This window comes from Eptatretus burgeri, chromosome 7 (assembly GCF_056783735.1).
Source record: "Eptatretus burgeri isolate ZD-2024b chromosome 7, Ebu_testis_v1, whole genome shotgun sequence".
Taxonomy (NCBI): domain Eukaryota; kingdom Metazoa; phylum Chordata; class Myxini; order Myxiniformes; family Myxinidae; genus Eptatretus; species Eptatretus burgeri.
The window spans coordinates 25,960,741-25,988,635 of NC_140967.1; the positions used below are offsets into that span (position 1 = coordinate 25,960,741).

General features: G+C 42.6%; 2 protein-coding genes across 4 annotated transcripts in view; both read right to left on the reverse strand.

Annotated features, from left to right (window-relative positions):
- The window catches only part of LOC147022852 (thioredoxin-related transmembrane protein 1-like), a 42,155-nt gene extending 34,392 nt beyond the window's left edge, over positions 1 to 7,763 (reverse strand). For all 3 annotated transcript variants that reach the window (XM_085887739.1, XM_085887738.1, XM_085887737.1), the window contains exon 1: positions 7,566 to 7,763. In XM_085887739.1, the coding sequence (XP_085743865.1) occupies positions 7,566 to 7,744 (179 nt within the window). In that variant the 5' untranslated portion in view covers positions 7,745 to 7,763. The remainder of the gene's footprint in view (positions 1 to 7,565) is intronic.
- A 6,428-nt stretch (positions 7,764 to 14,191) lies between these two features.
- Positions 14,192 to 26,186, reverse strand: C1D (C1D nuclear receptor corepressor). Its single transcript, XM_085887740.1, has 5 exons — positions 25,943 to 26,186; positions 23,748 to 23,814; positions 17,298 to 17,353; positions 17,086 to 17,209; positions 14,192 to 14,787 (listed from the first exon to the last, which is right to left on the reverse strand). Exons 1-5 carry the CDS (start codon positions 26,138 to 26,140, stop codon positions 14,759 to 14,761), a joined length of 474 nt encoding a protein of 157 aa, XP_085743866.1. The 5' UTR covers positions 26,141 to 26,186; the 3' UTR covers positions 14,192 to 14,758.
- Positions 26,187 to 27,895: the final 1,709 nt, after the last annotated feature.

Here is a 27,895-nt window from a genome sequence, read left to right on the forward strand (position 1 = left end):
CCAAATTACAAGGTCACCCATTGTGCCTTTTTAATTTATAAAGTAATTAGCCTATAAGCTTAAAGCAGCTTTTGTACATCTTATTATTCGTGGTTATTTGCACTGAAAATCTCCGTTTATTCACTGAAGTGAAGGCCAAGTATGAGCAGCTGTGAACTGGCCAACTGAATACTGGTACCGCAGGTACATGCATGTACCATAGACTTGCGAGCTTTTCTTGACGGTATAAACAACACGATATTGGTGGATAATGTAAGGTGGAAGTTTAACAAAATTGGGATTGTGACTGTGATGCAGTATTCACACTTAGACTGTTTGATTGGTTGACCGATTGAAGCCAGCTGACATCGAATAAAGAAATTATCAAAAAACGAGTGAAGTGAAATACATGTTTATCATTCATTTTCAAACAATAAACTCGTCTAAAGTTATTAGTTTGAGCTGTTTATTAAATCAAAACAAAACACAATAAAATAATAATAAACAATATTTAACAAAATAAAATGAAATCGAAGAGGGGAAATATGCATAAAATGAATGAAATAAAATTTACAAATATAATACTTAGCTTCTCTATGCTTGAAAAGTTCATCAGATATTTAGGGAGTTGTGAAGTTTAGGTGTTGTCATTATTTGAGATGGACCTCAACCTCTGGCTAATGGTAGGCCCTTTTGAAAAGCAGTTTCTCACAGTGATGAATGCATTTGGACTATTTTCAGTTACTCCACTGCTTAGCATCCAAGCAATTTTCATTACATTTAGTGAGTGGGGTGTGGGCAACATTAAAAATGATAGCATGGGAAACTTATCAATTCACAATTTTTCATTCACAAGTAGACAGCACATGTACATTTTAATTATTTGCTATTTGCAGAATTCCCTGAACCCTCTCCCTGTCCCTCCACCTGAACCTCTCCCAGTCTCTGAACCTGAACCTCTCCCTGTTTCTGGACCAGTCTGCTCTCCCTCTCCTGAACCAGTCAACCATCCCACTGCAAATCAACCGGCGAACTCTTTCTCACTTTCTGAATCTGCCAGGACTTTGTCACCCTCTCTGCAAGAAAATCAACTTGCAGTTCCTCATCCAGTGACACCGTCTACTGCAGCCAACTCATTAACATTCTCTAAACTAATGAAACTCTGGCATAGAGTCTCAATCATCTAGTTCTTTAATGGTAGAAGAAACTTTAACATGTTGCTCCCCATTAATCTTTCTCATGATATCTCTATGTGTAGTGTAAAAGATGTTGATACATCTTCACCTAATGAAGATCCTGGCCAGGATGTAATCAATAAATTGTTGGGAGAATTATTCTCAGAAGCAGAACGTATTCACAGAGTTTAGAAATGCCAACAGTTACAATGTTGGAAATTAAGTCATGCTGAAATAGAAAGACAGAAAGCAAAATCGAGATTTAGCCATGAATGGCTGACAGATCCAGTTACACACTGTGGCAAAACAGGATTGTATTGGTTGGTTTACAGTGAAACCCAACATGGCATGTTTTGTATTCTGTGCAAGAAATATAATACAGTAAATAAGCAGAACAAGTCTAGAATTTATAACACAGAGCCAGCCTGTAGATTTAGGAAAGTTGCTTTAGTAGAGCACTCTACATCTGAACAGCACAAATCTGCTGTTATGGCTGAACTAATGCAGAGGGTGTCTGTGTTTGATAAAGAGCTTAAGGATAGAGAAACATTTGCTAATGAGGTATAATACAATGCTTTCACAAGCTGTTATTTCCTTGCTAAGGAAGACATTGCTAACAAAAAAAACTTAAGAACTTCATAGAGTTCTTCCAAGTGGGGGGTCTCGCCAATATGAAACATTTCCGCCACCAGTCCGGGAGATCAATCCGAGAGATCTTTATCACAATAGGTAATGTTATGAAAAAAATTGTGACAGACAGAGTTTCAAAAGCACAATGTTTTGGCTTATTGATAGATGAGGTGACTGACATTTCGGTATCTGAACAGCTGCTTGGATTTGTTAGCAATGTGAATCCATCAACAGCAATGCCACAGGTAGATTATCTTTTTATAAAGGACGTTCTGAAAAACTCTGTTTCAGCAAATGCTGAAACTATCACCAAACTTGTTACTGAAAGTCTTGAGGAATGTGGGCTGCCTTTTGACAATTTAAGTAGCTTTGTGTCAGATGGTTGTAGTGTTATGATGGGGGTGAAGAATGGTGTTGCAGCTCGGCTGAAGCAGCTTAAGAAAGAAATTATTTCAGTGCATTGCCTTTGCCATAGACTTGCTTTGGCATGCTCTGGTGCCAATGATACTGTTAAGTATATTGCCACAATTGAGACTATTCTTGTACAACTTTGGAGTTTTTGCAAAAACTCCCCCAAGCGTACAGCACTGTATGTCAAAATACAAGAGGAAGTTAAAAGAGTAAATTTAACAAATCACTCAAGAGATAGCATTGTTCGCAAAGTACGTAAATCGTGCCGTACAAGGTGGCTTTCATTGCAGAATGGTGTAGAGGCTGTCTATATGGACATTCTGCCTTTGTTACTGACTCTTCAGCAGTGCAAGGAGCAAGATACCATTGTCTGTGGTTTGCAAAGTAAGATGAATTCTGTTAAGTTCATTGGGGCAATGTATATACTGAAGAAAATTCTTCCACACTTTGGGGCACTGAGCAAAACATTTCAGAGAGGCACAGTAAATTTTGCTAGAATAGAGCCAAGCATTCAGCACACTCTTTGTGAACGAGATAAAATTGTCAGTGAAGGGGAGGTTGTGCAAAATCTGCAGAATGATTTAAAGAAGGGTGGTAGGCTCAAGAGTTGTGAGTTGAAAGTTACAGATTTTGACAGAGATCAGGTTTCTAATTTGCTACAGAAATATGTTCATGCCCTAAAGGCCCAGTCACACCTTGACGTTTTAGCCAGCTATGGCAACGTATTAAAATTTATGTAAAACGCTGGCTTACGTTGAACTTTTGATGTTTTTTTTTTAAAGATTCGGACGTATTCATAGCGACTTGGTCTTATGCATAACGTATTAGAAACGGACACAGAACGTTTCGTTGTGTAAAAGATAATTAATACCAACGAATGCTGAACCTGTTGTCGGCGTTCACAACCTATGCCCAACGATAGTCTAACTTAGGCATAGCGCGTTGCACGCATCGCCGACGATGTCGTGACGTAGCCTATTAAAAGGCTGACGCACAACGATTCGAATCATAACTGCCGTAGAAATGGAAGTGTCAACATCGCAGTCACACCTTGGCGATCTTGCCAGCGTATGCCGACATTAGAAAAATGTGTCTAAAACGTTGGGGCACGTCAAATACGGTATGAGTAAGTTTGGTATACGTGAGTACAACGCTAAAGTACGCTATCATACGTCGTAGTAAGTAGAGTACGTCAAGAAATTTTAAACATGTTCAAAATTTTACGACATACTTGGCGTATGACACACGTTCCGCATGCGATGGGGATAAGTTTTACACACGATATGTGGACGCTTACACACGTCCACAAAGGCTACTTATAAGCTACTCATAAGTCGAAACACGTCGCGGTAATGTCCGTTTTACGCGAAACTTATTTCTAACTTATGTTTGACGTGCTTTGAACCAATTCTTTACGTAGTCCCAACACACATCGACGTATGTAGACGTATTCCAATGACATCTTCCGGTCGACAAAAAAAATAAATGAACGTGTTTCTAACTTATAACTGCCATATAAAGACGTGTTCCCAGCGATTTTGGGAATTGGTAAATAAAAATGGTGTTCATAAAAGGGGAACCCAACAGTGTTTTCGAGTCCTTTTTGAGTCGATGTCCACGTCAGCAGTAACAGTATCAGTATCAGTATTAGTATTAGTATTAGTAGTAGTTTGTTCATGTTGGCAGTAGTAGGTGAGTGTGAGGGGGAGGGTGTGGGTTATGATGGATCCTCCTTGCGTCCGCGTGTCCATGGGTAGGAGACATCTTTGCACCGTTGTTCGAAGTTCTTCGCGGCTAATTTTTTATGGGGCTTTTTCAACAATGAGATATAGCTTATTTTTACGATTTAGGTCTATTCATAACGGGTTGGACAAATGCACAATGAACTAATAATGTGCATAGAGCGCTTCGATAACTTATAGATACGGTATACCAACGAATAATTATCGTGTAGCCGGCGTTCACAAACTATGCCCAACGATAGCCTAACTTATCCATATCGTGCGGCAGTTTATCTTTGCCGGTGACGTGGGGTTTGCTATTCATAGGCTGCCACTCAACGATTTAAATGGCTGCATCTCCACTATTGAAAGTAGACGCTTGCGCTCAACAATTGTATTTTTTTTTTTTTTACACTCAACGACTTTTAAACGGTACCACTCAGCTATTTCCATTGTTTACAATGAACGATTTAAATTGCTGTCACTCGCCTTTGTTTTTTGACGCTGGGGTTTGGAAATTTTAATCGTTTCTTCTGAACGTGTTAAAACGCTCAAACTCGACTATTTTAAATAGACGCTGCCGATGGACAATTGGAATCATAGCCAAGCTAGACATCGAAGTGTGAACATCCTCGTCATGCCGAAGAAAAGTTTGAAGAATGCTGCAAATAAGTGTCCTGGCCGTGGCCGTGGACGCTGACGCAATGACGATCCATTTTACCGACGTCTTTCAGCCTATGAGTAACTTAAAAGTAACGTCTGTCGACGTGTGGCAACGATCGCGTAACGTGCCAACAACACGTTAATCATAGGTTAGAAATAAGTTTCGGGTACGCTAAACATTACCTCGGCGTGTCTCAACTTATGATCAACTTACAAGTAGCATGTGTTGACGTCTGTCAACGATCGCAGACCGTGCATACAACTTGTGGCCAGCGTAGCGGAACGTGTGAGTCATACGCCGGCATACGTCGTGAAATTTCAAGCATGCAAAAATTTGAGGACAACCGAAAAGTACAACGTTTAAAGCTAGCGTACAACGACGTATGGCAGTGTTTTTCAGCGTGCTCTCAATGTTATCAAAACTTACCCATAACGTATTCAATGTGTGCCAGCGTTTTAGAAAAAAATTTCAAAAATCGGCATACGTTGGCTAAAACCTCAACGTGTCACTGGGCCTTAAAGGAGAATATCCAGGAGAAATTCGCTGAGTCCAACGTCCTCGCCAGCTTCAGTGTATTTGATCAGACTTCAGTACCTGAAGCTGATGACCATGGATTTTCAGAGTATGGTGCAGATTACATTGACCTACTTGGTGGTAAGTTTTTTGAGAAAGCTGGTCAGCAGAAAGTTGTTGCTGAGTGGCAGAATTTTAAGTTTGAATTAAATTCATGGAAAAAACATGTGCCTGCTGAAGTACTTTCGTTAAAATCTAACTTCACACCAACAGAATGGGTGCTTAAACAAATCTTATCGAAGAAACAGGAGTACAAGCACTTTTACCCCAAACTGGTAGAGCTTGCAGAAATTTGTATGTCTCTGCCAGTTTCCAATGCATGGCCAGAACGGGGAGCCAGCGCCCTTAAGCGTATTAAGTCACGAATGAGGTCAGCAATGAAAAATGACATGCTGGATGCCTTGTTAACAATCTCAATCAATGGTCCTCCAGTTGGCTCAAATGATGCCGAACTCCTTATCTGACAATGTGTACTTGACTGGCGTCGCCAAAAACCTCGACGGAAGCTCCCAAATCAACGACTTGTTAGTGTACCATCAACTTCGTTTGCATGTCCCCAAATTCTCTTGACTGATGACTTGCCTGTCGAATCAGAATTGTCCCCTCTGACTGAAAATGAAGCAGTGCGACAATTTAATGTAGAAGGCATTTCATCTGATAGTGACAGTGACTCCAATTGTGTTGCTTAACTTGCTAAATGACTATAGGTTAAACAGAACTGTAAACATCAGCTTCAAAAATTTACACAGAACGTATACAATTTGTTCTTTGCTCGGGAACGTTTGTTCATCCCAAATACATTTTAAGTTTACTAACTTTCAATCATTGATTATTCAATTATATATACAGTTATGTCATTTGTTCATTCCTGCCAGAATAATATCATAAAGATGTTGGATATGTTTGCAGATCATGGCTACTTTGATGCTGAAATTTGGACAACATTGTTTTGAAAGTTGAGGATGTAGAATGTTTGCAGCACAAAAATATCGAATAAACTTTTTCAATGTGAAATCTCATTTATGAATTAATTTTCTTTCTATAAAACATATATAGTGACTCAGATTCCCAAAGGATTTGATTTTAATACTAAAGATTGATTGAAATATTGTTTACCTGTATATGAGTTTGTCATTGGTTTGACAGCAAAAATGCAAGATGAGTATAACTCCGAGAATGTTTTGTATAGATATCAAAAATATCACACTTCCTTGATTACTGGAATTAAATTATATCACTATAAGTCTATTACTTCAATCAAACTTTAGATCCTGATGTATACAGAATTTGCAGTGTTAATAGTTTGGTTTGCACATTTTACCGAACATTATTATAATAATCTAATCCTTCGTGCTCACAGCATTCATACAGCAAACCCTGAACACTCACAGACGTGAAATGGAATATGGTTTCCTTAATGAATGCTATTTCATGTACCACACTTACTTCAGATTGCTCACTGTACTCCACCATGTGCAGCATCATCTCCCTATTAAGAACTAAGGTATGGCCCAAATGTTGCTAAAATGCCTCTTTTTAAAGTGCTGAGATACTCCATCTTCCAGACACCTTGGTGTGCCCTAAACCATGGCCTTAAATTAATGAACCCTGTTTAAAAGCTGTTTGAACTAACTATACAGTATAGCTGAATTTCAGTCAACCAGTCAGTCAGTATGTTAATGCAACTACATCCAGTATAGGCCTAACCACCTGTTTTTGTGGCTTTTCCACCCCAACAGCATGATAATATGAGAACTATTTCATGTCAGAAATCATGCTAGAATGCATCTCCAGCCATCTAGGATCCTCCAGCTTCCAGGGCCCGCCTAGGGCCCTGGACCGCGGCCATACAGCTGCGCTCGCTTCGCTCGCGGTGATGGTAACCTGCTTCTTTTTAATGGTAGCCTCCTCCTCCAAAAAATAAGGAAACCCCTGCTTAGGGGTCTAAGAATCTCAAGGAAACCATTAAATATTGGGGGTACCAATAGTAGAAACAAACCCTACAACAAGCAATGAGTCCCCCCCCCCCCTATCCTACAGTGGGGCTTCAATGAGTGCATTCATTATTAAAGTGCAAAAAAAACCTAAAAACAACAAATCACGCATTTTAATCGACTTCGAAGGTGTTTGCCAGTTTTAAAATACATTGGCATCTTCCTAAAGATTTTCAATGAAGGAATTGGTCGCAGAGCAATTCAACAGCTTGAGGTGTATCTTAACTGTTAATTTAACAGGGAGTGGCATACTTCCCTCGTATTTCTCAAGCAGGAACAGCTCGTTAAAAAGTATTAACATGAAAGGTACAAGATAATTACGGTACAGCGACATCGTCGAAGAACTACAAAAGAGAAAAAGACCAAAGAGGAATCCAGAGACACAAAAAATTAAAAAAAAAAAATGCTAATGACTTACAACTCCACCAGCCACTCGCCTTCCATTAATTCCCTCCAGCTCCCATCACTGATCGACCTGATGGTCCCATCGTCGCTCTCTTGATTTGCGGAAACGAAACACGCGACGAGACACGAGGAAAATACGATAAAAGGCAATAAAACGCTTCCCCTCCATCCCCGGAATACACACACCGCCATTTCGCGCCAAACAATATAATCTTTGACCTCAAAGGGCGGTGCTTTTACTACACTGCAATAAAAGTCGTTTACTTTCTTATCAACGTTCTCCTTTTGATAGGATTTTGTTTGTAATTATTTCCTTGCAGTAAATTGATTGAAATGGGATGAGATTTTAATTCGGGAGAGCCCAGACGAGCTGAATAATTATATTAACATACACCTTAAGTATTGTTGCTGCGCGCAATGTAGTCTTTTTGAAGAAAGAGTAATTTTTTTTTAGTTGAGCAAGTTAACAGGAAAAAAAACACCTTGGAATCTCTGAGGTTCATGAAGTTTTACTGACGGAAGACCAACATATAAGTTTCAGTGATCGACGCCACTGATATCGATTAAACTGACTGGATGGAGGGGTGAAGTGAATGCGAGGGAAAAACCTTCGGAGTGTCGGCTTTATTTCACTTGATTGAAGCCGATTCTACAGACACATCAGGGAATACATGTGCAGCAAGTTGATTTCCCCACACGTGCAGTCGATCATCGCAAAATAAATCAGCATAAGCACGGAGTCCGGTATACCCTCAATTCTCACCATTCAACGAGCACCAAGTGAACCACCGCCGTAAATGACAATGCCCCAGGGACAATCCCACCGACCGCGCGGAATCTCGGTTTTATCTGTCCCGTGTGCGAGCCGCGCGTCACGTGATCGCGCGTCACTTCATCCTTTATTTCATGACATTCTCCCCCTCTTTAAAATGTAACTAGAGGCTCAACTAATGCACCATGATTACTTCAACGCTGGAGGAGCATACATTTCAAGCAGCGCGAACTATTTAAACTACAGAAGCATACATTTCAAGCAGTGAGGATTATTTTGAGTTATAGGAGCATGGTAAGGTGCCATCGAGGGATGCCGATAATCCCCTTTACAGATCGAGTCGTCGAGGGGGTTTTATCCGTCGTCCTCTCCGGGAGTAAATGGTGGTTTCACTTGAGGGAGGCTTCCGATCCTCTTGGGGAGCCTCGACTCGTGCCGGGGATGACCCCTCGATCGCTCTCGGGTGGAATGCGGTAGCTCCGTCGCCACCATTCTCGGGTGGAGGAGTTCCTGAGGGGGAAACACCTGGGGAGGGAATGTCAGAGGGGGGAGTACCAGAGGGAGGAGTACCTACGGAAGCCAGATGGCGAACCGACACAGTGGTCTCCCTGCCATCAGGAAGTCGAACATGAGCATACTCAGGATTAGCATCGAGGAGTTCGACCTTCTCCACCATTGGTTCATACTTGCTTTGTTGTACCGGGCGCTTCATGAACACTGCTCCCGGAGAGGTTAGCCAGTTGGGCACTGATTGGCCGCCAGTATATCGTCGTTGGTGAGTAAACATGCGTTCGTGCGGAGTAGCATTGATGGACGTACAGAGCAAAGAGCGTATGGAATTCAGGGCATCGGGAAGGGTAACATCCCACCGCTCGGACCCCAGTCCTCTCGATCTCAGCACCAGGGTGACGGCTTTCCAAATGACTCCATTATACCGTTCCACCTGCCCATTACCCTGTGGGTTGTAACCCGTCGTTCGACTAGTTGCTATGCCGTGTTGATATAGGAACTGTTTGAGCTCAGCCGACATGAAACCCGGTCCTCTGTCTGAATGTATGTACGAAGGTTTCCGAAACATGGCAAAGAGGTCAGAGAGACATTTCACAACAGTGCCCGAGGTCATATCCGAGCAAATGCAAATGCAAATAGGAACCTTGAGTATTCATCAACAACAGTGAGTATGTATCTGTTGTCTGTCTCAGTCGGCAGGGGCCCTTTGAAGTCGATATTTAGTCTCTCGAAGGGTGAAGTGGCCTTGATCAACCTGCCAGGAGCGGCGCCATAGAATCTGGGTTTTAGTTCAGCACAAACAGGGCATGAAGCACTCGCTTGTTTAATATCTTCGATAGAATAGGGAAGGTTTTGTCTGCACACGAAATGTGCCATTCTGGTTACTCCTGGGTGGCACAGAGACACATGAAGGTCTTGCAAAGCCCGACCGGATGTCGCCGAACAGTAGACCCGAGAGAAGGTGTCTGCAGCAGGGTTTTCCCTCCCGGGCCGATAAACAATGTCGTAACTATAACAGGATAGATCTATCCGCCATCTCATTATTTTCTCGTTCTTAATTTTCCCGTTATTTTTCCCATCAAACATGAAGGCAACGGATCGCTGGTCCGTGACAAGTGTGAAGTGGTTGCCCAGTAAATAATGTCTCCATTTACGTAGGGCTTCGACAACAGCGTACGCTTCCTTCTCTATCGCCGAGTGTCTCTGCTCGCTTCCTGAGAGAGTTCTCGAGAAGAACGCGATGGGTCGTCTGGACTGATTGAGCGTCGCGGCGATCGCATGATCGGAAGCGTCCGTTTCCACCACGAACGGCACCGTGCTATCGATCTGTAATACCACAGAATTACTGATATCATCTTTGAGGCTGTGGAAAGCTTTTACAACAGCGGCATCTGGCGGGAAGTTTTTGCAATGCACCAGGGGATGTATTTTACCAGGGGATGTGTAAACAACGTTACAGCTCTCGTAAATGTAGCTTGTGGTCATGCGGCTTCAATGATCGTATGCTGGGGCCATCGTCTAAGATATGCAGATGAAAAAGAGCTGGAGAATGCCCGTAGCCACAAATCAAATTGCTCCCTGGAATCCGAAGAGGAGTTTTGTTTTCGCCTGGTGAATGTGCTGAGCCTACAGAGAGGGATACTGAGTCACATGTTGCTAAACAAGGTCTATCCCTTGTTCCTTCCTCAGTTAGCGTGCAGAATGATCAGTCACCCTCCACCAGGAGTGGAATCGAACTGCCTCCAGACACTTTGGCTCTACCTCCGGGTTTGCTGATCATCCAGGTTTGTGATTTCCCCACTGTCAGGGCACTTGTCGAGTGAATGGCTAACCAAGAGTTATCGTGGGTGCTGGGGAATCATAACTGGATGATCTGTACCTCATGAAACAGACCAAGAAGGAACTCAAAGGAAAGATAGTTATCAGGAGGAACCGAGATAGGATTCGAGTTTCAGCCACTACTCCACTACCCTAAAACCCATTCAGGCACAGCCAAGTACAGTACTGCACATTGATTCTGTAATTTCTGTTGTACATGCTTTTCTCTCTTCCAATCTCCCTTCCCCCCATTTATTAAATATGATTACTTTAGTTAGCTTGTGTCGGCTGGTTTGCAGTTCATCATTTGGCTATTAACGCCAGCGTGGAAATAAAAAGCACAATTGTGGGAAATTGGTGTCATTACCTCACAGGAGGCTTCATCAAACTACTGCCGGATCACCCAAGCCACTGCTCGGGCTCCCATCCTGTTTCAACGGGCGATCCGGATAAGTGATTCTTCACCATTCAGAGGTAGGTTAAACCGATATACAACAGGAAATCTCAAAAAGTTGTGGACGGATTCAGACGAAACTTGTTGGACAGATTGGGTGTGTGACAAGGACGAATTGATTCAATTTTGGTGAAGGTCTGGATGCGAGAATTATTTTAAATTTCAAAAGTGATTCTTTACCATCGAGAGGGCCAAAAACGATATATAGCATATTACAAAAATGTATTGGGATATATTTTCTTGGGGATCAGGCATTGCGTGGCTTTGGTATGTGCTCCACCGAGTGCCCTTCTACTTTTATATATTTTGGCGACATTGGTGAATGATTGCCAATGGAAGCCTTTATATTGTTGCAGACCGGGCATCGCGGGGGAACCATGAGGGAGCGGCCCTCTCTTGACGGGTTCCTCTTCAGACTCAACAGGAATCATAGGTCATCGCATACGAATAACTTTGTGTCGCTAATTGACCACGAACGCCAATAACTTGACCACATAACTTCGGGTCATCCATAAAACAACCGTTTACCTAAGGACACTTGATCTCCTTATCAAGGAATCGTGCCCTTAGTACGTACTTGCATTATTTGGATTACCTCCCAGATCAGGTGCAGCTGAGCGAAGCTGCCAAGTACGTAACGGTTATTGAACAGATTCTTAGGGAATAACGTCCCAGCTAAGCTAGGGTATGCCTGGTGTTGGCTTAATGGTTAGGTTGGCGGGCTTTGCATCCGAGGGTCCTGCGTTCAAATCCCGCTCAGCTGTTGAATCAATACCAGGTGGGGTTAACTCGACCTGTCACCCTTCCGAGTTCGGCAAAATGAGTGCCAGAATGCTGGTATACTGTGTCGGAGAGGCGACCCGTCCAGGATTGTGCCCAATAGCCAAGGAGACTGTAAAAGCAGCATCAATGCTCTGCACAGAGTATGGTCCTAAACCTCCTCCTCTCCTTTGCTAGGGTGCAAGCCATGCTGGACCAATGGAGGAAAAGACAAAAACGAGCTGGGAACATCTCTAACAAACACATTTATTTAAACCAGGAGAAAGGAAAGATATGTGCCATGGTAATGGGATTTATTGCAAAATGCACAGCAGGGAAAGCAAGGAATTTGTGGGGTGAGGCAAAACGCAAACAATATTTTCAAAAGAAGACAGTGCAGAGTTATCCCAAAAATTATTATAGTCTTAACTTATGCAACAGCAGGCATAATCACGCACACACACAAGGAAAATTAGTGATAGCTCAGAGATATAAACATTTGAGGGTTAACGACCTCTCAATACCTGGCATGGACGGCAGACCTGCGCAGCCCAGAGCGCTGAGGAAAGGAAGAGGAGGGAGAAATACTGAGAGTGTCTGGGGTACGTGTTTGAGAAATGCAAGTGTAATGCGATGTGGAGTGCGGCTTAGTGCAAAAGGAAGAATGTGAAGTGCAGGTCAGTTTGGTTCGCTGTTGGGTTTTGCTCTGAAAAACTTGCCCGCATTGATTGCTCTTTTGCGCCCACAGTAGATTAGAGATAAATGGCAGAAGAAAGATGTGTGAGAGAAAAGAAACCATTGTAAATTGTGTAAGAGTCTGTATGTGCAAGTGTCGCTGCAGGATGCAACCTAAATGAGTGATGTGGAAGCATTCCCAGCTTGCAGGAGCAATGCGTGTCTCCACGCCTGGTAATGCTGACTCCATGCTTGTCCTTGCACCGCTTGTCCTCCCCGGCGAAGTCCGATGTTTGGCGATATTCTCTCCTGTGATGTTGTCGGTGATCTCGCCAGCTCTGTTCCTGGAGATACTCTTCTCCCAAATGAGCCGCATTCGTCCCTTTTATGAGCCCCGGACGAGGGGAGGAGCCAAACATTGGATCAAAAGAAGCACTCACGAAATTGAGTTCCCCTATTGGTCCATTGCGGTCATAGTCATGCCCTGCTAGGCCCCGAAGGCGAAAAAATGGCTCGGTCGCTGGCCAACAGGGGCACGCACCGGAGCTCCAACTTTTACATGGGCCATGGTTTTTGGAGGCGCTCACTAGACCTCTGAACGTGTGCTGACCTTCATTCAAATGTAGGATTTTAGGGAAATCCCTGCACTACGCGTAGGTCCTGAAAGGAGCTCCAGCACACATTCGCACTTTGAGTTATGCCCCAAAATAACCCAACCATTGTCTCCTCAGCATCTCTCGAGGCTGTGGTGAGCATCGGTTGAACATGTGGCAGTTGAGGCGGTTGTTATGAGGTAAGATTGTAACGTGGCGTTGCGGGGAAGAGGTTGAAGTTCCTTTAAACAAGATTGTGAATAATGGTCGTGTTTGTAATTTAAAAAGTGTGACTTGTTGCGGGGATTTTTAGTAATCGTATGAAGTGGATGTTGTGAGCGTGGTATAGTTTAGTGTCCGGAATGAAGGTCTGAGGCGAAATGGCGGATTAGAATTGGTGCGGTTTTGAATAGAAAAATTGGCATGCAAATGCAAATGAGGCACTCGCGACACGCTTTCTTGGTTACTGTTAGTCTTTACTGATTTTCGTGCTTGCTTCGTGTGAGAGAAAGGGGTGCAGCAAAAGAGTGGAAGACCTGCAAGGGTTGAAGATTAAAGAGGTCCAAGAAGTCTAACTGAAGGAGTCCCATGCAACGCATCTTTCCCTTTTACCCAATAGACATATGGAAAGGATTAAGTAATACACATACTATTGAAATAACTGCTTTGGGATTGCTGCATGTTGTGTGCCATTGCCTTGGAGGCATGCGGTTTTACAGAACTGCAACAATATATTATTGGCAGAATGAGAATGTTTTCCAATACAGGAAGCTGCATTGCCTGTTTATGAGCATTGCGATTCATTTGTCATTCATAAACAAACCTGGGATTGAGTGTTCAACATCATTCCCAGACATTCCATAAATCTGGACCCTCGTTCAAACTTCTATAAATAGTCAAAACAAGAAGCGAGCAAAGAGTTGGTGACTTAGCTGTAGTATGTGTACTCTTTGCATCTGTTTGGCTCATTTCTGCGAGAAACCAAGTGCAGTTGATAAATAAAATAAAACCAAGAAACAAATATAAACATATTTGTAAAATTAAAGGATTCAAAAAGGTAGAGTTTAAAGAAAAAAAATTTAATTTTCAAATGTAGGACCACACATTTCATGCGATTTAACATTCCTGCAATTCAGATAGAAGGAAAAAACATAATCTGGCAGTTGCTTGTACAAGCAAAAGTTTTCAATGGATTCCAGGGTTAGGGTAGAAGGAAAATAAATAGGGAAGATATAGAAGAAAGAGGAGAGTGTGGGTTTGTCAAGAATAAGGAAGAAAGTAAAAGGAGGGTGGAAGAGGAGTTAGGGGAGGCTTGGGAAAAATGTAAGGAAAAAAAAAAAGAGGAAGAGGGGATACATTTACCATTTTGTACATATTATAGCGAGATAGCAGCAATGTGTCAATCGCAGAATGATGGTGCCTATCACTGCAATATGTACTCAGCATATTTCATATTTGAGAATATTTATCAACAAAATATGAATGTCATTTTCACAATACATTTTATCACTGTTGAAAAACGATTAAAATGCTATGTTTTCTATGTATGAATCTTTCATCATGTATAAACTTTTACAAAATGTATGTTTGAGCATAGTTAACATGTACATTATTTACAAACACCATTACTTTCTTCGTTTGGCAGCAGGTGCAGCTGAAAAAAAAAATGAAAGAAAAACAGGTTAAACTAGAATGGCACTCAGTGGAGTACATACCTCCAACACGTTAAACAGTTTACATTTTGTATCCCGCTGACAGGCCGGATCTGGATCTGAACCTAAATCTATTCGGCTTGTCCTCGTCATATACACAACCTGTCTACCAAGGTTTTTTTCATAATCTGTCCATTACATTTTGAAATACCATGCTGCAAGTCATTTTTGGCCCCATCTCTAAATGGTGAAGAATAACTTCAAAAATTAAATAATTCTCGTACCCAGATCCATATTCGGATCTTCATCAAAATCGAATCAATTCGTCCTTGCCACACACTCAACCTGTCCACCAAGTTATATCTGAATCCGTCCACAACTTTATGAGACATCGTGCTATATATCATTTTTGGCTCTATCTCTAAATGGCGAAGAATCACTTCAAATTTTGAGTATCCGGATCCAGATCTTTACCAATATCTAATCAATCCGTCCTTGTCACACACCCGACCTGTCCACCAAATTTTGGCCTAATCCGTGCGTAACGTTTTGAGATATCCTGTTGAGAGACAGACAGACGGGTGAAAACATAACCTCAGTCCACCTTTGGTGGCAGAGGTAATGAAATAATTTAGATTCTACCCGTCAATATAAACTTTTGATACATTATCAAATATCTGACCAAATACAGCACTGGAATATCAGGAGGAACAAACAGACAAAGATGGAGTCATCAGGAGGAACCCGGATAGGATTCGGGTTTTGGCTGCTCCTCCTCTATCCTCAAACCCATCCAGGCACAGCCAAGTGAACCCTACAAAAACTATTTGCAAGATTCACCCCTCCATCGACAAAGAAAAAGAAAGAAAGAAAGAAAGAAAGAGAGAAAAAAACACACAAACACACACCAAGAGAAAACACCCACACTACATACCAAAAGCAAGCATACAAAAACAAAAAGCACACACATCCACCACCACCCCTGCCAACACCCCCTATCATACCAGAAATCCCTTAACACATCTTACCTTACCTCCACATAATGTACACAGGATTCCACCAGCACACCTATCAACACATAGACCTTCTATTTACAATGAAGATCCATTCCCAGTAAACACTAATGACAGACTTCCGATTTAATTAATTTAGTTAAAAATAAAAAACACATTTATTATTATTTCACACAACTTCCAATGCTACGGGAACCTGTTCACACGAAAACCAACGAAACTTAAACAAGAGATTACAATGACATCGAAAAACCTTCTCACATGATCAAATCAAACTCTCAGCACAAACCACAAAATCATCGTCAAGAGAACAAACTATGGCAAATCTAATAAGCTGAGATGAAAACACATTGTAGCCAGTCTTAACTGGTACATTACGAGATGGAAACGTATACAAGACAACAGGAAAACTAAAATAGTCAACTTTATGATACACGTTTGTATAAAAACAATTATTTCCAACTCTAACTAAAACATCCAGATGTTTTACTAAAACAGCCACTACACTATCATCACTACTAGTCTTATCTGCTATGAGTCTTTCTGGATAAATCCGATGAATCAGCTTATCAAAAAACATATAATTAATCACACAAATATCATCACTATAAGACATGTTGAGAACAATATCTTAGCGAAGCCTAACTTATTCTCCTTCATCAACTTCTGCTCAAATGAAAACTCACAATAAACAAAGAAAATGTCTGCTAATAGGGGGCTACAGTTCCCTCTCATTGGAATGCCTTTTACTTGTTGAAATATTTTCCCACCAAACGATACAAAAAGTGTTAAACAAAATAAAATTAACAGCATCTTAAAACCACAAACATCATAACAATCATAAACAGCCTTCAAACAGCGTTGCAGAGTTTAAAGCCGGCAGACAGGTGGAACAACAGATTAAATCAACAGAACGTTGGTCGAGGTAAGGTGACCACTGTTGAAAGCAAGAAGCTGACGCTTTAGGCATTAACCCTGAGACGGAGCAAAAACCCCACCGAAGGGTTAACTCCCGAAACGACGGCTACTCCATGCTTCACATTGGGGTCAGCATACCTCACGAAACGCCCTGTTGATCTCATCAATTGAATAACCCACCAACTTATCTAAGCACAGACAAATAATTAACTCTACAAGAATCACTTTTGCAAAGCGAGCTTCAACTTCATGTAATCTTATGATGAATGCAGAGCGATTGAATGATTTTTAAAAGTAACTTTTCTTTCTACCTCTTCAATCGCACAAATAAAGTTACACAAGTATACCTTTCAGGACTGTTGCAGTTACCTTCATTTTTGGGTTGCCAGAGTGCATGCTTTATGAATCGGGATGCAGCCTTTGCATCGAGTTTTGCTGCCTTGCTCTTCTCCTCAAATGCCTTCACTTTGTTCATGTAAGTACGTACACGATCCTGGGGGAATGAATCGAATGTTTGTCAATGATAAATGAACACTCTGCATCCTCAATGGGTAGTCTGCAAAAGTCCAAAGAATACTCACCAACTCTTGCTTGATTGGGTGTTCTTTTGGGTCCACCCCTTGAGTTACCAGATACACTGCAAGAGGAAAAGTGCACAGCAAGTTGAAGAGCTTTTAATATATTTTTTTTTCTTTCTATTTTTGCAGATGCAGGTAACATTATGTGTACTTTGAAGCATGAACTTGTGGACATACTTAATGCTCATCACAATTTGTCTGATAACATTTAAGAGCCAACCACAAGGTAAGGATTGGTGCCATTTGTAGACGAGATCAGACCTGGCACATTGTTTCATCCATGGAAGTTATTGGTGAAACCAATATTGGTAAAAAAATAAATAAATAAAAAAGAAGCTTTTACTCGCATTATGAATGCAAAATGGCAATTTTCTTGAAACTACGAGGGTGTGTTGAAAAGTAATGCCTCATATTCATTTTCTCCAAAACAAGTCAAGATATTCGAATCAAACGAAGACAAACACCAACATAAATCTTTTTATATACATTGTCGAGGCTCATATGAGAGCGAACACACAACACACAACAAGGCGGGCAGGAGAAGGAAAGACAAAACAGTGGGGAACAGAGACATTAGAAGATCCGTGGAAGGGAGAGGGATGGGGCGGCAAACACGGGGTAAACAAGATGGACACAACAGGGACTTTCAGGTCCTCACACGACAGGGAACTTTCAGGAAGGAAGGCAGGGAGTTTGAAGGAGGTGGGTTTTGGGTGGATTAATGGGGGTATAAAAGATCGAGGTTTTGGATGGGGGAAGATAAGAGGTGGTGGTGAACAGCTGTTTTGAAGACCTGGAAGGAAGAATGGGATTGAAGAGAGTGTGGGAGTTTATTCCAAAGGTGGGGGAAAAAAAGAGGAATGAAAGGGTGAAGGTGAGCAGTGATTGGTGATTGGTGATTTTGGTAGTTTTACCAGAAGGGGGTTGTTTGCAGACCTTGAGCGCCCTGCGGAAATATGGGAGACATATCGCAGACACAGCAGGGGGTGGGGGGGGGGGGTGTGAGACCGGAGAGGAGACGGTAGAATACAGAAAGATCACTGACCTGCCTGCGGTGAGAGAGTGAGAGGCCCAAAGACTCAGCCTCACCGTGGGAGATACCAATGATAAATTCTATAATAATAATATTCTATTTTCTTTATTCTATCATAATAATAATACCATTCCTTTTGCACCATAAAGGTGCATAGGGCTACAGTATTAGAAGGGTCGCCACTCCGACGAAGGTTACCCCGAATGGTTATTACCCGAATCCACTGGTACTCATTTCACCGACCTAGGAAGCATGACAGGCTGAGTCAACCCCACCTGGTGTGAATTCAACGGCACAAGGGCTTGAACTCAGGACCCTTAGGTCCAAAGTTAAGGCCCGGTCACACCTTGACGTTTTAGCCAGCGATGGCAACATGTTAAAATGTATGTAAAACGCTGGCTTACGTTGAACTTATGATGTTTTTTTTTAAGATTCGGACGTATTCATAGCGACTTGGTCTTATGTGTAACGCATTGGTAACTACACAGAACGTTTCGTTGTGTTATAGATAACTTATACCAACGAATGCTGAACCTGTTGTCGGCCTACACAACCGATGCCCAACGATAGTCTAACTCAGGCATAGCGCGTTGCACGCATCGCCGACGATGTCGTGACGTAGCCTATTAAAAGGCTGACGCACAACGATTCAAATCATAACTGCCGTAGAAATGGAAGGGTCAAAATCGCGGTCACACCTTGGCGATCTTGCCAGCGTATGCAGACGTAACAAAAAGTGTGTCTAAAACGTTGGGGCACGTCGAATACGGTATGGGTAAGTTTGGTATGCGCGAGTAGAACGCTAAATACGCTATCATAAGTCGTAGTAAGTAGAGTACGTCAAGAAATTTTGAACATGTTCAAAATTTTACGACGTACTCGGCGTATGACACACGTTCCGCATGCGATGGGGATAAGTTTTACACATGATATGTGGACGCTTACACACGTCCACAAAGGCTACTTATAAGCTACTCATAAGTCGAAACACGTCGCGGTAATGTCTTTTTTACACGAAACTTATTTCTAACTTATGTTTGACGTGCTTTGAACCGATTCTTTACGTAGTCCCTACACACATCGACGTATGTAGACGTATTCCAATGACGTCTTCCGGTCGACAAAAAAAAAAAATGAATGTGTTTCTAACTTACAACTGCCATATAAAGACGTGTTCCCAGCGGTTTTGGGAATTGGTATATAAAAATGGTGTTCATAAAAGGGGAACCCAATAGTGTTTTCGAGTCCTTTTTGAGTCGATGTCCATGTCAGCAGTAACAGTAACAGTATCAGTAATAGTATTAGTATTAGTAGTAGTTTGTTCATGTTGGCAAGAGTAGGTGGGTGTGAGGGGGAGGGTGTGGGTTATGATGGATCCTCCTTGCGTCCGCATGTCCACAGGTAGGTTCATAGGCTGCCACTCAACGATTTAAATGGCTGCATCTCCACTATTGAAAGTAGACGCTTGCGCTCAACAATTGGATTTTTTTACACTCAACGACTTTTAAACGGTACCACTCAGCTAGTTTCATTGTTTACAATGAACAATTTAAATTGCTGTCACTCGCCTTTGGTTTTTTTTTTTTTTGATGCTGGGGTTTGGAAATTTGAAGCGTTTCTTCTGAACGTGTTAAAACGCTCAAACTCGACTATTTTAAATAGACGCTGCCGATAGATAATTGGAATCATAGCCAAGCTAGACATCGAAGTGTGAACATCCTCGTCATGCCGAAGAAAAGTTTGAAGAATGCTGCAAATAAGTGTCCTGGCCGTGGCCGTGGACGCTGACGCAAGGACGATCCATTATACCGACGTCTTTCAGCCTATGAGTAACTTAAAAGTAACGTCTGTCGACGTGTGGCAACGATCGCGTAACGTGCCAACAACACGTTAATCATAGGTTAGAAATAAGTTTCGGGTACGCTAAACATTACCTCGGCGTGTCTCAACTTATGATTAACTTGCAAGTAGCATGTGTTGACGTCTGTCAACGATCGCAGACCGTGCCTACAACTTGTGGCCAGCGTAGCGGAACGTGTGAGTCATACGCCGGCATACGTCGTGAAATTTCAAGCATGAAAAAATTTGAGGACAACCGAAAAGTACAACGTTTAAAGCCAACATACTACGACGTATGCCAGCGTGCTCTTAATGTTATCAAAACTTACCCATAACGTATTCAACGTTTGCCAGCGTTTTAGAAAAAAAATTCAAAAATCGGCATACGTTGGCTAAAACGTCAAGGTGTGACCGGGCCTTGAGCCAACACCAGGCTTTGTTCTTCCATAGTGCAGATTAATTTCTCAACATAATCACCATTGCGGTCCACACATTTTACCAACGTTGAAGTACTTTTGTGATGCTGTCATAATGGAACTGTGCTTCCAGGTAATCTAATCGGTGCTTCACTTTGGCCACGACGTCATTAGCGGAAGAAAAATGTTCTCCACGAAGGTGGTCCTTAAGTTTGTTGAAAGGGATAAAAATCAGACGGAACAAAGTCAGGGATGAATGTCAGGTGCTGTGAGGTGGTGAAACTGAGGTTACCAATTGCTTCAGTCATCCAAAGAATTATATTTGTCAAGTTTACAATAATGAAACGGTTTCACAAAACTTACAAATATATATGGAAACAAGAAGGGCACTCCGTGGAGCGCATACCTCCACCACGTAATGCCTGATCCACAAGAACATATCGGGCCAAATACATTTTTGAAATATCATGCGATACAGAACTATATCGTTTTTGGCCCCATCTCTCAATGGTGAAGAATCACTTTTAAGAAATCCTAGTCATCGGATCCGGATCCAGATCTTCACCGAAATTGAATCAATTCTTCCTTATCACACACCAGAGTCCACTAAGTTTCATCCGAATCCGTCCACAACCTTTTGAGATATCGTGCTATATATCGTTTTTGGCCCTATCTCTCAACGGTGAAGAATCACTTTAAAAATTCTAGTAGACGAATCTGGATTTTCACCAAAATCTAATCAGTTCGTCCTTATCACACACCCAACCTGTCCACAACTTTTTGAGATATCCTGTACACAGACAAAGACAGAAAGGGGTGAAAACATAACCTCCTTCACTTTCGGTGGCGGAGGTAACAATAATCATACAAAATTATATTAAATATATATATATATTGTTATAGATTTCAGAATCCGGTCTGATGAATGCGTCCACACATCCAGGTCCTCAGACAGTTATTTCCTTAAAAGCATGTTCAGATTAGCCCCGTCCCCATGTCTCATGGGTTCTTAAATGTGATGCGTTGAGAAGGGTAAAGAATAGATCCCCCCTCTCTTATGGGAGGCTTTTTTCTTTACGACAGACACGTTTACACACATTTCTTTTGCGAGCTCTGACGCCCGCCCTTATTTTTCCTCAGCAATGTTCATTCACGAGCTATGACACCCCCCCCCACCCGTTATTTTTCCTCAGCAACGTTCTTTTGCGAGCTCTGACGCCCGCCTTTTTTTGGAGCGCATGGGTCGTCATGGTAACCATGCGCAAGTGGGGGCAGGGTGAGTTTGGGGCGGACTGTGCCCGCCGAGATGGCCCACAGGTATAAAACGAATTTGAGGTCCGTTCTGGGCTGAAAAAGAAAGAGAAATGAGAGGAAAAGGGCGAGAGAAGCGAGAAAGAAAGCGGGGCGAAAGAAAGCCAGGGAGGGAGAAGAGAAGCGAGCAAGAAGCGGGTGTAAGCGTGCAAAAGAGAAGAAAGCGAGCGTGTGGTGCGCGTGTGGGTGTCTGACCAGCACCAACAACGAGACAATTCGTCCTTCGCAGTGCTTGGGCAAGCGAGCGTGTGGGTGTGAGCAGCGCCGACGGCGAGTGGGGCACAGGTCAGCCACCAAGTGAGGCGCGGGTCGGTCACCGATGGACCGTGTGGGTCACTGGACGTCACCAGTTTCGTGAAGTGAGAAGCTGCCTGTGTCGCAGCACCAGGGCCTAAACCCGTGACAGACGATCTCGGTGCCCTCCCAGACATCGATTGGCGTTCAAGGCTGTTCGCGAGAGGGTACATGGCAAGGCTGGGTGCTGGCGACGGACGTGACACACACGCACACATTTCAGGATGTTTTCACTTCATGGACGACTACTCTGGTGAGCGAGATGATTCTTTATCCCCCACCCCCTGAATGATCTGTTGGGTATCCTTGTCTGTGTTTAGCTGCAAGTCAACCCCCAATAAGCATCTGCTCTTTATCTCCTTCCTGGCATTTTGATTGATTTTTCTTTGAAATATATTCTTCATTTACCTCAGAAAATAAAAAGTTATTTTTATTTATTTATTTTATTATTAATAAATTATTTGTCAATTTCCAACCTGTCTGTGTTTGTCCTTTCCTTCCATTGGTCTAGCATTGTTCGAACCGAGATAGACTGGGAGATAATTACCACAGATTTGACCAAAAATAGTCGGCACGCACCAGCGGTTAAAACGCTCGGCCGCCCTAACTAAAATCTAATCGAGATAACATTGGTGCTTTGCCGAGGGCGCGCTCCCCACTCAGGTAACCACGTGACCTCTAGTTAAACGGCATAATTAGACGGTGGACACTGGAACTCGTGGTTAAAAAACAACCCACCGTACCACAACGTTAATTGTGAGCGGTGGCCCCAGGTCCGGCTCTACGGAGAACAACCGGGGATTAATCCCCCTGAGTGACAAGCTGGTGTCTCGTCTCGTTCTCAACCCGTGGCCACAACAATATTATGCATCAAAGAAAATGTATGGAATAAAAATGCTAATTAACCAGAAATAGAGATACATTTTAGATTACAACAAAAGGTTACGTGAAGGAGCATTGGAAATCTCCACATCTTGAGGAACTCCACATCCGTTCCCGTAATTGGTCTATTGCAGCGCTGTTTGTCTCACAGGTCGGTTTGTCCAGCGTCACTGTTGTTAGTACGCCTCGTCTATCGATGTGCAGTACTCACATCAATGCAGTTATCACCATGCACAACTTTCATTCGCCGATGAATGTTGACATGAGGCATGTTCTATGCTGTTAGAAATTCAATAAAATCACGAAACTTCGCACCCAGTGATGGGAAGAACTTCTGTGTGGACTTCACTTTGTTTCATTCCAATAGCTTTACCTTTTTTGGAGAAAAATAATTTGATTCATTACTTTTGAACACACCCTCGTCATTTGGTTTCCAGAAGTAGATTCCAAGTGCTGCTTTCAGCCAGCTTTGATCACAACCTCTGAGATGTCGATCCATTATCCCCATCTTTACACCAATGTACCCAAATTTTCAATTTAATCAAACATTTCCTTACCTTGAGAAATATAATTTTGCTGAAGGCCAGTTAATCTTTATTTATTTTCCAATTCCTCTCAATTTTCTCTTTTTACAATACCCACAGTTGCAGACTCCACAACTTAACATGTGACACTTACTCCAAAAGAGCGAGTTGATCGCGAACGCCGACACCATCTGCACCTTTGCTTGTTCTAGAGGTTCCAACTGCAGAGACAAAAGACAAGAAAGCATATTAAAAGATACCCCGCACAACCCAAGCATAATACAATACATCTTCCCTTACGAGCAACTTCAATGCAGGCCATGAGGACCATCAAGCCCGTGCCATGGTAGTCAACATATGGTTCTTTTTGTGCCCTATTCTTTTCAAAATAAAGTGAGGAAGCAGCACATACAATTAAAAAAAAAAATCTTTGATATGACTTCACCGGGGTTCGAACCACCAACCTCCCAGACTCAGAGCAGATGTTCCAACCATTATGTTTGGTAAAATACGAGTTCCCATTCAAGGAACTTCAATGCAATTTGAGGCCATGAGACCCATGAAAGCCTGCACAATGGTTGCCAACCAATGCCTGTTTGTCTGTGCTCTAAGCAGTATGTCCCATTCTTGGAAAGCATTGGTATGACTCGGCCGGAGTTCGAACCGCCGACCTCCCAGATTCCGAGAGGAAACGATTTGGGGCTATTTCTTCAATTTTGCTCCCACAGAAGACGATTTTGAAACGTGAAGTTAATACTTGAGTTATCGATTCATGAGCGCCAGCCAGAGTGACCACTATATTCGTTATGTCTGTCTGTCCAGAGCACAACTCCATGGACTTTGATCCGATCTTGATGAAACTTCGTTATGTGTTCGATATCAATGTCCAGTTGTGTTTTCCTGGATGAGGGCGTGCTACGCCCATTGTGGGCAGAGCCACGCCCAAAAATAGTCATGTTTATGGGGCAGTTGGATTAAAAATCTATCTTCTCCTCGGGAATTGACTGAATGGAATGGGTTCTTCGGTATTTGAATAGCAAAATGAATTATCTAAAACTTGTCGTCAGATTTCTCATTTTCTTCTGAAGGTCAAGGTCAAAACTTATTTTGACATAAAAATCATACGACCGCCCAAACTTTGAGAGCTAGGATGACAATATTTTTTATGCATAATCTTGAGGTCATTCCCCACCTAAAGTCTTGAAACCATTTTGCTCCATCACGAACACCTTGTCCGTGGCGCCCCCTTCAAGTTTGTTTTTACGCTGATCTCATCAAAGTATGCATTATCCGAGGAGTGCGAAATGTCATATAGCCTATATAACGTTATATTGTTCCTGGAATGTTCCAGAGGAAGTTTTGCACCAAAGGTCATAACACTTGACCTTTTAAGGCCACAAAGGTCAAATTTTCAAAGTTGTGGGAATCGAACCGGGTTTTCGACCTTCTTCGACGAACTAACTCCATTAAGCTATAGCACGTATCCTGTTTCCTTATTTTAATGTCCACAACATTGTTTTGTGACCTTTAAAGGTTATGCAACAGTCAAATTTTTAAAGTTGTTGAACGAAACCGGGTTTTCGACATTTTGCAGCTAATAACCCGTCACCCGTACCACATCATGTTGATCATTTTTATAACTAGGTCAAAAATTATCACATTGTCTCATCCTTGACTTCTGAAACAATCTCCATTGTCAAATACCGCTCGTGAACCATCGTCGTCTTCAGACTTGTAACTTCTACTTTTCAACAGAATTCTTTAACATTTACAAACAGGCAGAACCCCCCCCTCCTCCACCACCCCATCCCCAAAAAATGCAGAATGGAAGGGTACATCGATAAGCTTGGTGGGGGCATTCCCCTTCTGACTCTCCATTTATTGATTTATTTTCCTCTTCATCTAGTAACTCCCTGTATTTCACACAAAGGAATTCGTTTGGGAAGGTCGTTTCCACAAGAGGATTGATTAAAAGTAAAAACGACAGCCAGGCCAACATTCACTTGAGAACCACGACAGCAACGTTTCCATGGAGACCGCCATGTTGTTAAGCGGTGTCGAGCGCTCCGTTCCGTTGGAGCGCTTGCTTGAGCAAGCTGCTTGCTAACAGAACACACACACACACACACACACACACACACAATGTCTCGGACACAAGAGGGTGAACTCAATCTCAATTTCACCGGGGTGAACAGTGCGGCAGGTACGGTGGCACGACCTGGTCCAGGGTATTCATTTTTGGGGGGGGGGGAAAGGGAGAGGGGGTTGAGAGAGATGAATAAACTGATAAGTATCTACTACGTCGCACATCCCGATCAAACTGGTCTTGTACATCTTTGTTTCACTCACTTTGTGTTGAACTTCGTCTCGAGTCAACGCCACAAACGGCTCCAGTGCTTCGTCAACAGCCGTGAGAGACTTCTCGAAAGTGATCATTTGGCCCCTTATCTCGGAGGGATAAGCACCATCGACATCACCATCACTCTGATGGTGAAAGCCCTTTTTATCATCACCTTCGCCATCCACATGACGACCGCCGCCAGCCATTTCCGCTGCACGACCTCACCCGGATCCAAAGGACAAACCCCCATCAAGGCCGCGGCAAGATAAACAACGAAGGAGAAAGAACTCTGGAAGTGAGATCTCCGTCGAATGCTGAGGTAGGTATAAAACGTTCTTCGTTATAAACCGTTCCTAAAAACAATAAGCGAAAGCACTGCTGCGAACAACTCCGTCACGACCTTCTACTACTTCTTCTTCTTCTTCATATTTTTCTTTGTTTAATGGCGTTTTCAGAACTGTGAGGCTCTATATACGCCACGCGCCAAACATAGCAGCTCTGGATGGATTTGGATCGTCCTTAATCCGATATATGGATTTCCAACTCTCTTTTATAAATGTCAGGGCCGCCTCATGCATAATCGGGGATGGTTGAGACGATCCTGTTGAGATAAGGATTGAGATGACAGTGCCCAAATCTCAGCCTGAAGAGGGCAACCTGGTCTTTGAGAGAGAGCAGTGGAGGCCTTATTGGTAGAACCACGACCGGGTTCACCCTGTAACTAAACCTTCCTTTAATGTTGGAGTCCCACTGGGATTGCCGCGTATTTTCGATCTGAACCTTGACCACACTCACTATTTCTGACCGGCCCAGGGTGATTGGGGGTAACACCCTCATGTTTGAGAGCACGCTTTTCCCAATGGCCGCCATGGGCTGGGATGCAACACAGGTTGGCCATTTCAATGTCTTCAGAGCGGAAAAATAAATCAGAAAAGATAACCGCACTGAGTGGATGAAAATAAATCATCAATAATTATAAATTATTTTTTAAAAAAGAAACAAGAAAAAGAACAAACAAAGATTGCAGACCCTCGCCAGGACTTGTTTTGTGTGGTGTATTTTGTATGTCATTTATTTACTGGTGTGTTATGTAATTAATAAGAGACAAATTAGAATTAGATCAGAGGGAGAGAGATATATATATATATATATATATATATATATATATATATATATATATATATATATATATATATATATATATATATATATATATATATATATATATATATATCAGGGGGAAAGTCAGGGAGATGAGAAGAGAGAGGGGAGATGAGAGAGAGGAAGAGAAGAAGAAGAAGAAGAGAGATGAAGAGAGAAGAAGAGAGGGTGAGAGAGAGGAGTCGAGGTCGGAAAGAGCGAGGCGGTGGGAGGGGGGAGGTGGGGATGGGGGGGAGAGGGAGGGGTGGGACAGGGGAGAGGAAAGAGGGATATGGGTGTGGAAGGGAGGGTTGAAGAAGGGAGAGTGAGGAAGGGAGAGGGGTGATGGATTCTGGCAGATGTGTTTTGTGTTTTTTTGTATAATTTGGTCGAGGCTCGTATGAGAGCGAACACACAACTCACAGCAAGGAGGCATAAGACAAGAGGGGCGGGAGTGGAAGGGACAAAACAGTGGGGAACAGACACATTCGGTGAACTGTAGAAGGGAGAGGGATGGGGATGGGACGGCGAACATGGCGAAGAGAAGATGGACATTACAGGGACTTTCAGGAAGGAAAGCAGGGGAATTGAAGGAAGTGGGCTTGGGTGGATTATCGGGGGTAGAAAAGATCGAGGATTTGGATGGGGGAAGATAAGAGGTGGTGGTGAACAGCTGTTTTGAAAGCCTGGAGGGAAGAATGGGAAAAAATAGAGTGAGGAAGTTTATTCCAAAGGCGGGAAAAAAGAGGAATGAAAGAGTGAAGATGAGCAGTGATTCGTGATTTTGGTAGTTTTACCAGAAGGGGGTTGTTGGGGGACCT

Excerpts from the sequence above, each read along its gene's own strand:
- C1D (XM_085887740.1), bottom strand. The coding sequence starts at position 26,140 with ATGGCTGGCGGCGGTCGTCATGTGGATGGCGAAGGTGATGATAAAAAG. Across the intron at positions 23,815-25,942 it reads GAGACGAAGTTCAACACAAA|TTGGAACCTCTAGAACAAGC; the intron begins GTGAGTGAAACA and ends TTGTCTCTGCAG. Across the intron at positions 17,210-17,297 it reads ACCCAATCAAGCAAGAGTTG|GATCGTGTACGTACTTACAT; the intron begins GTGAGTATTCTT and ends TCATTCCCCCAG.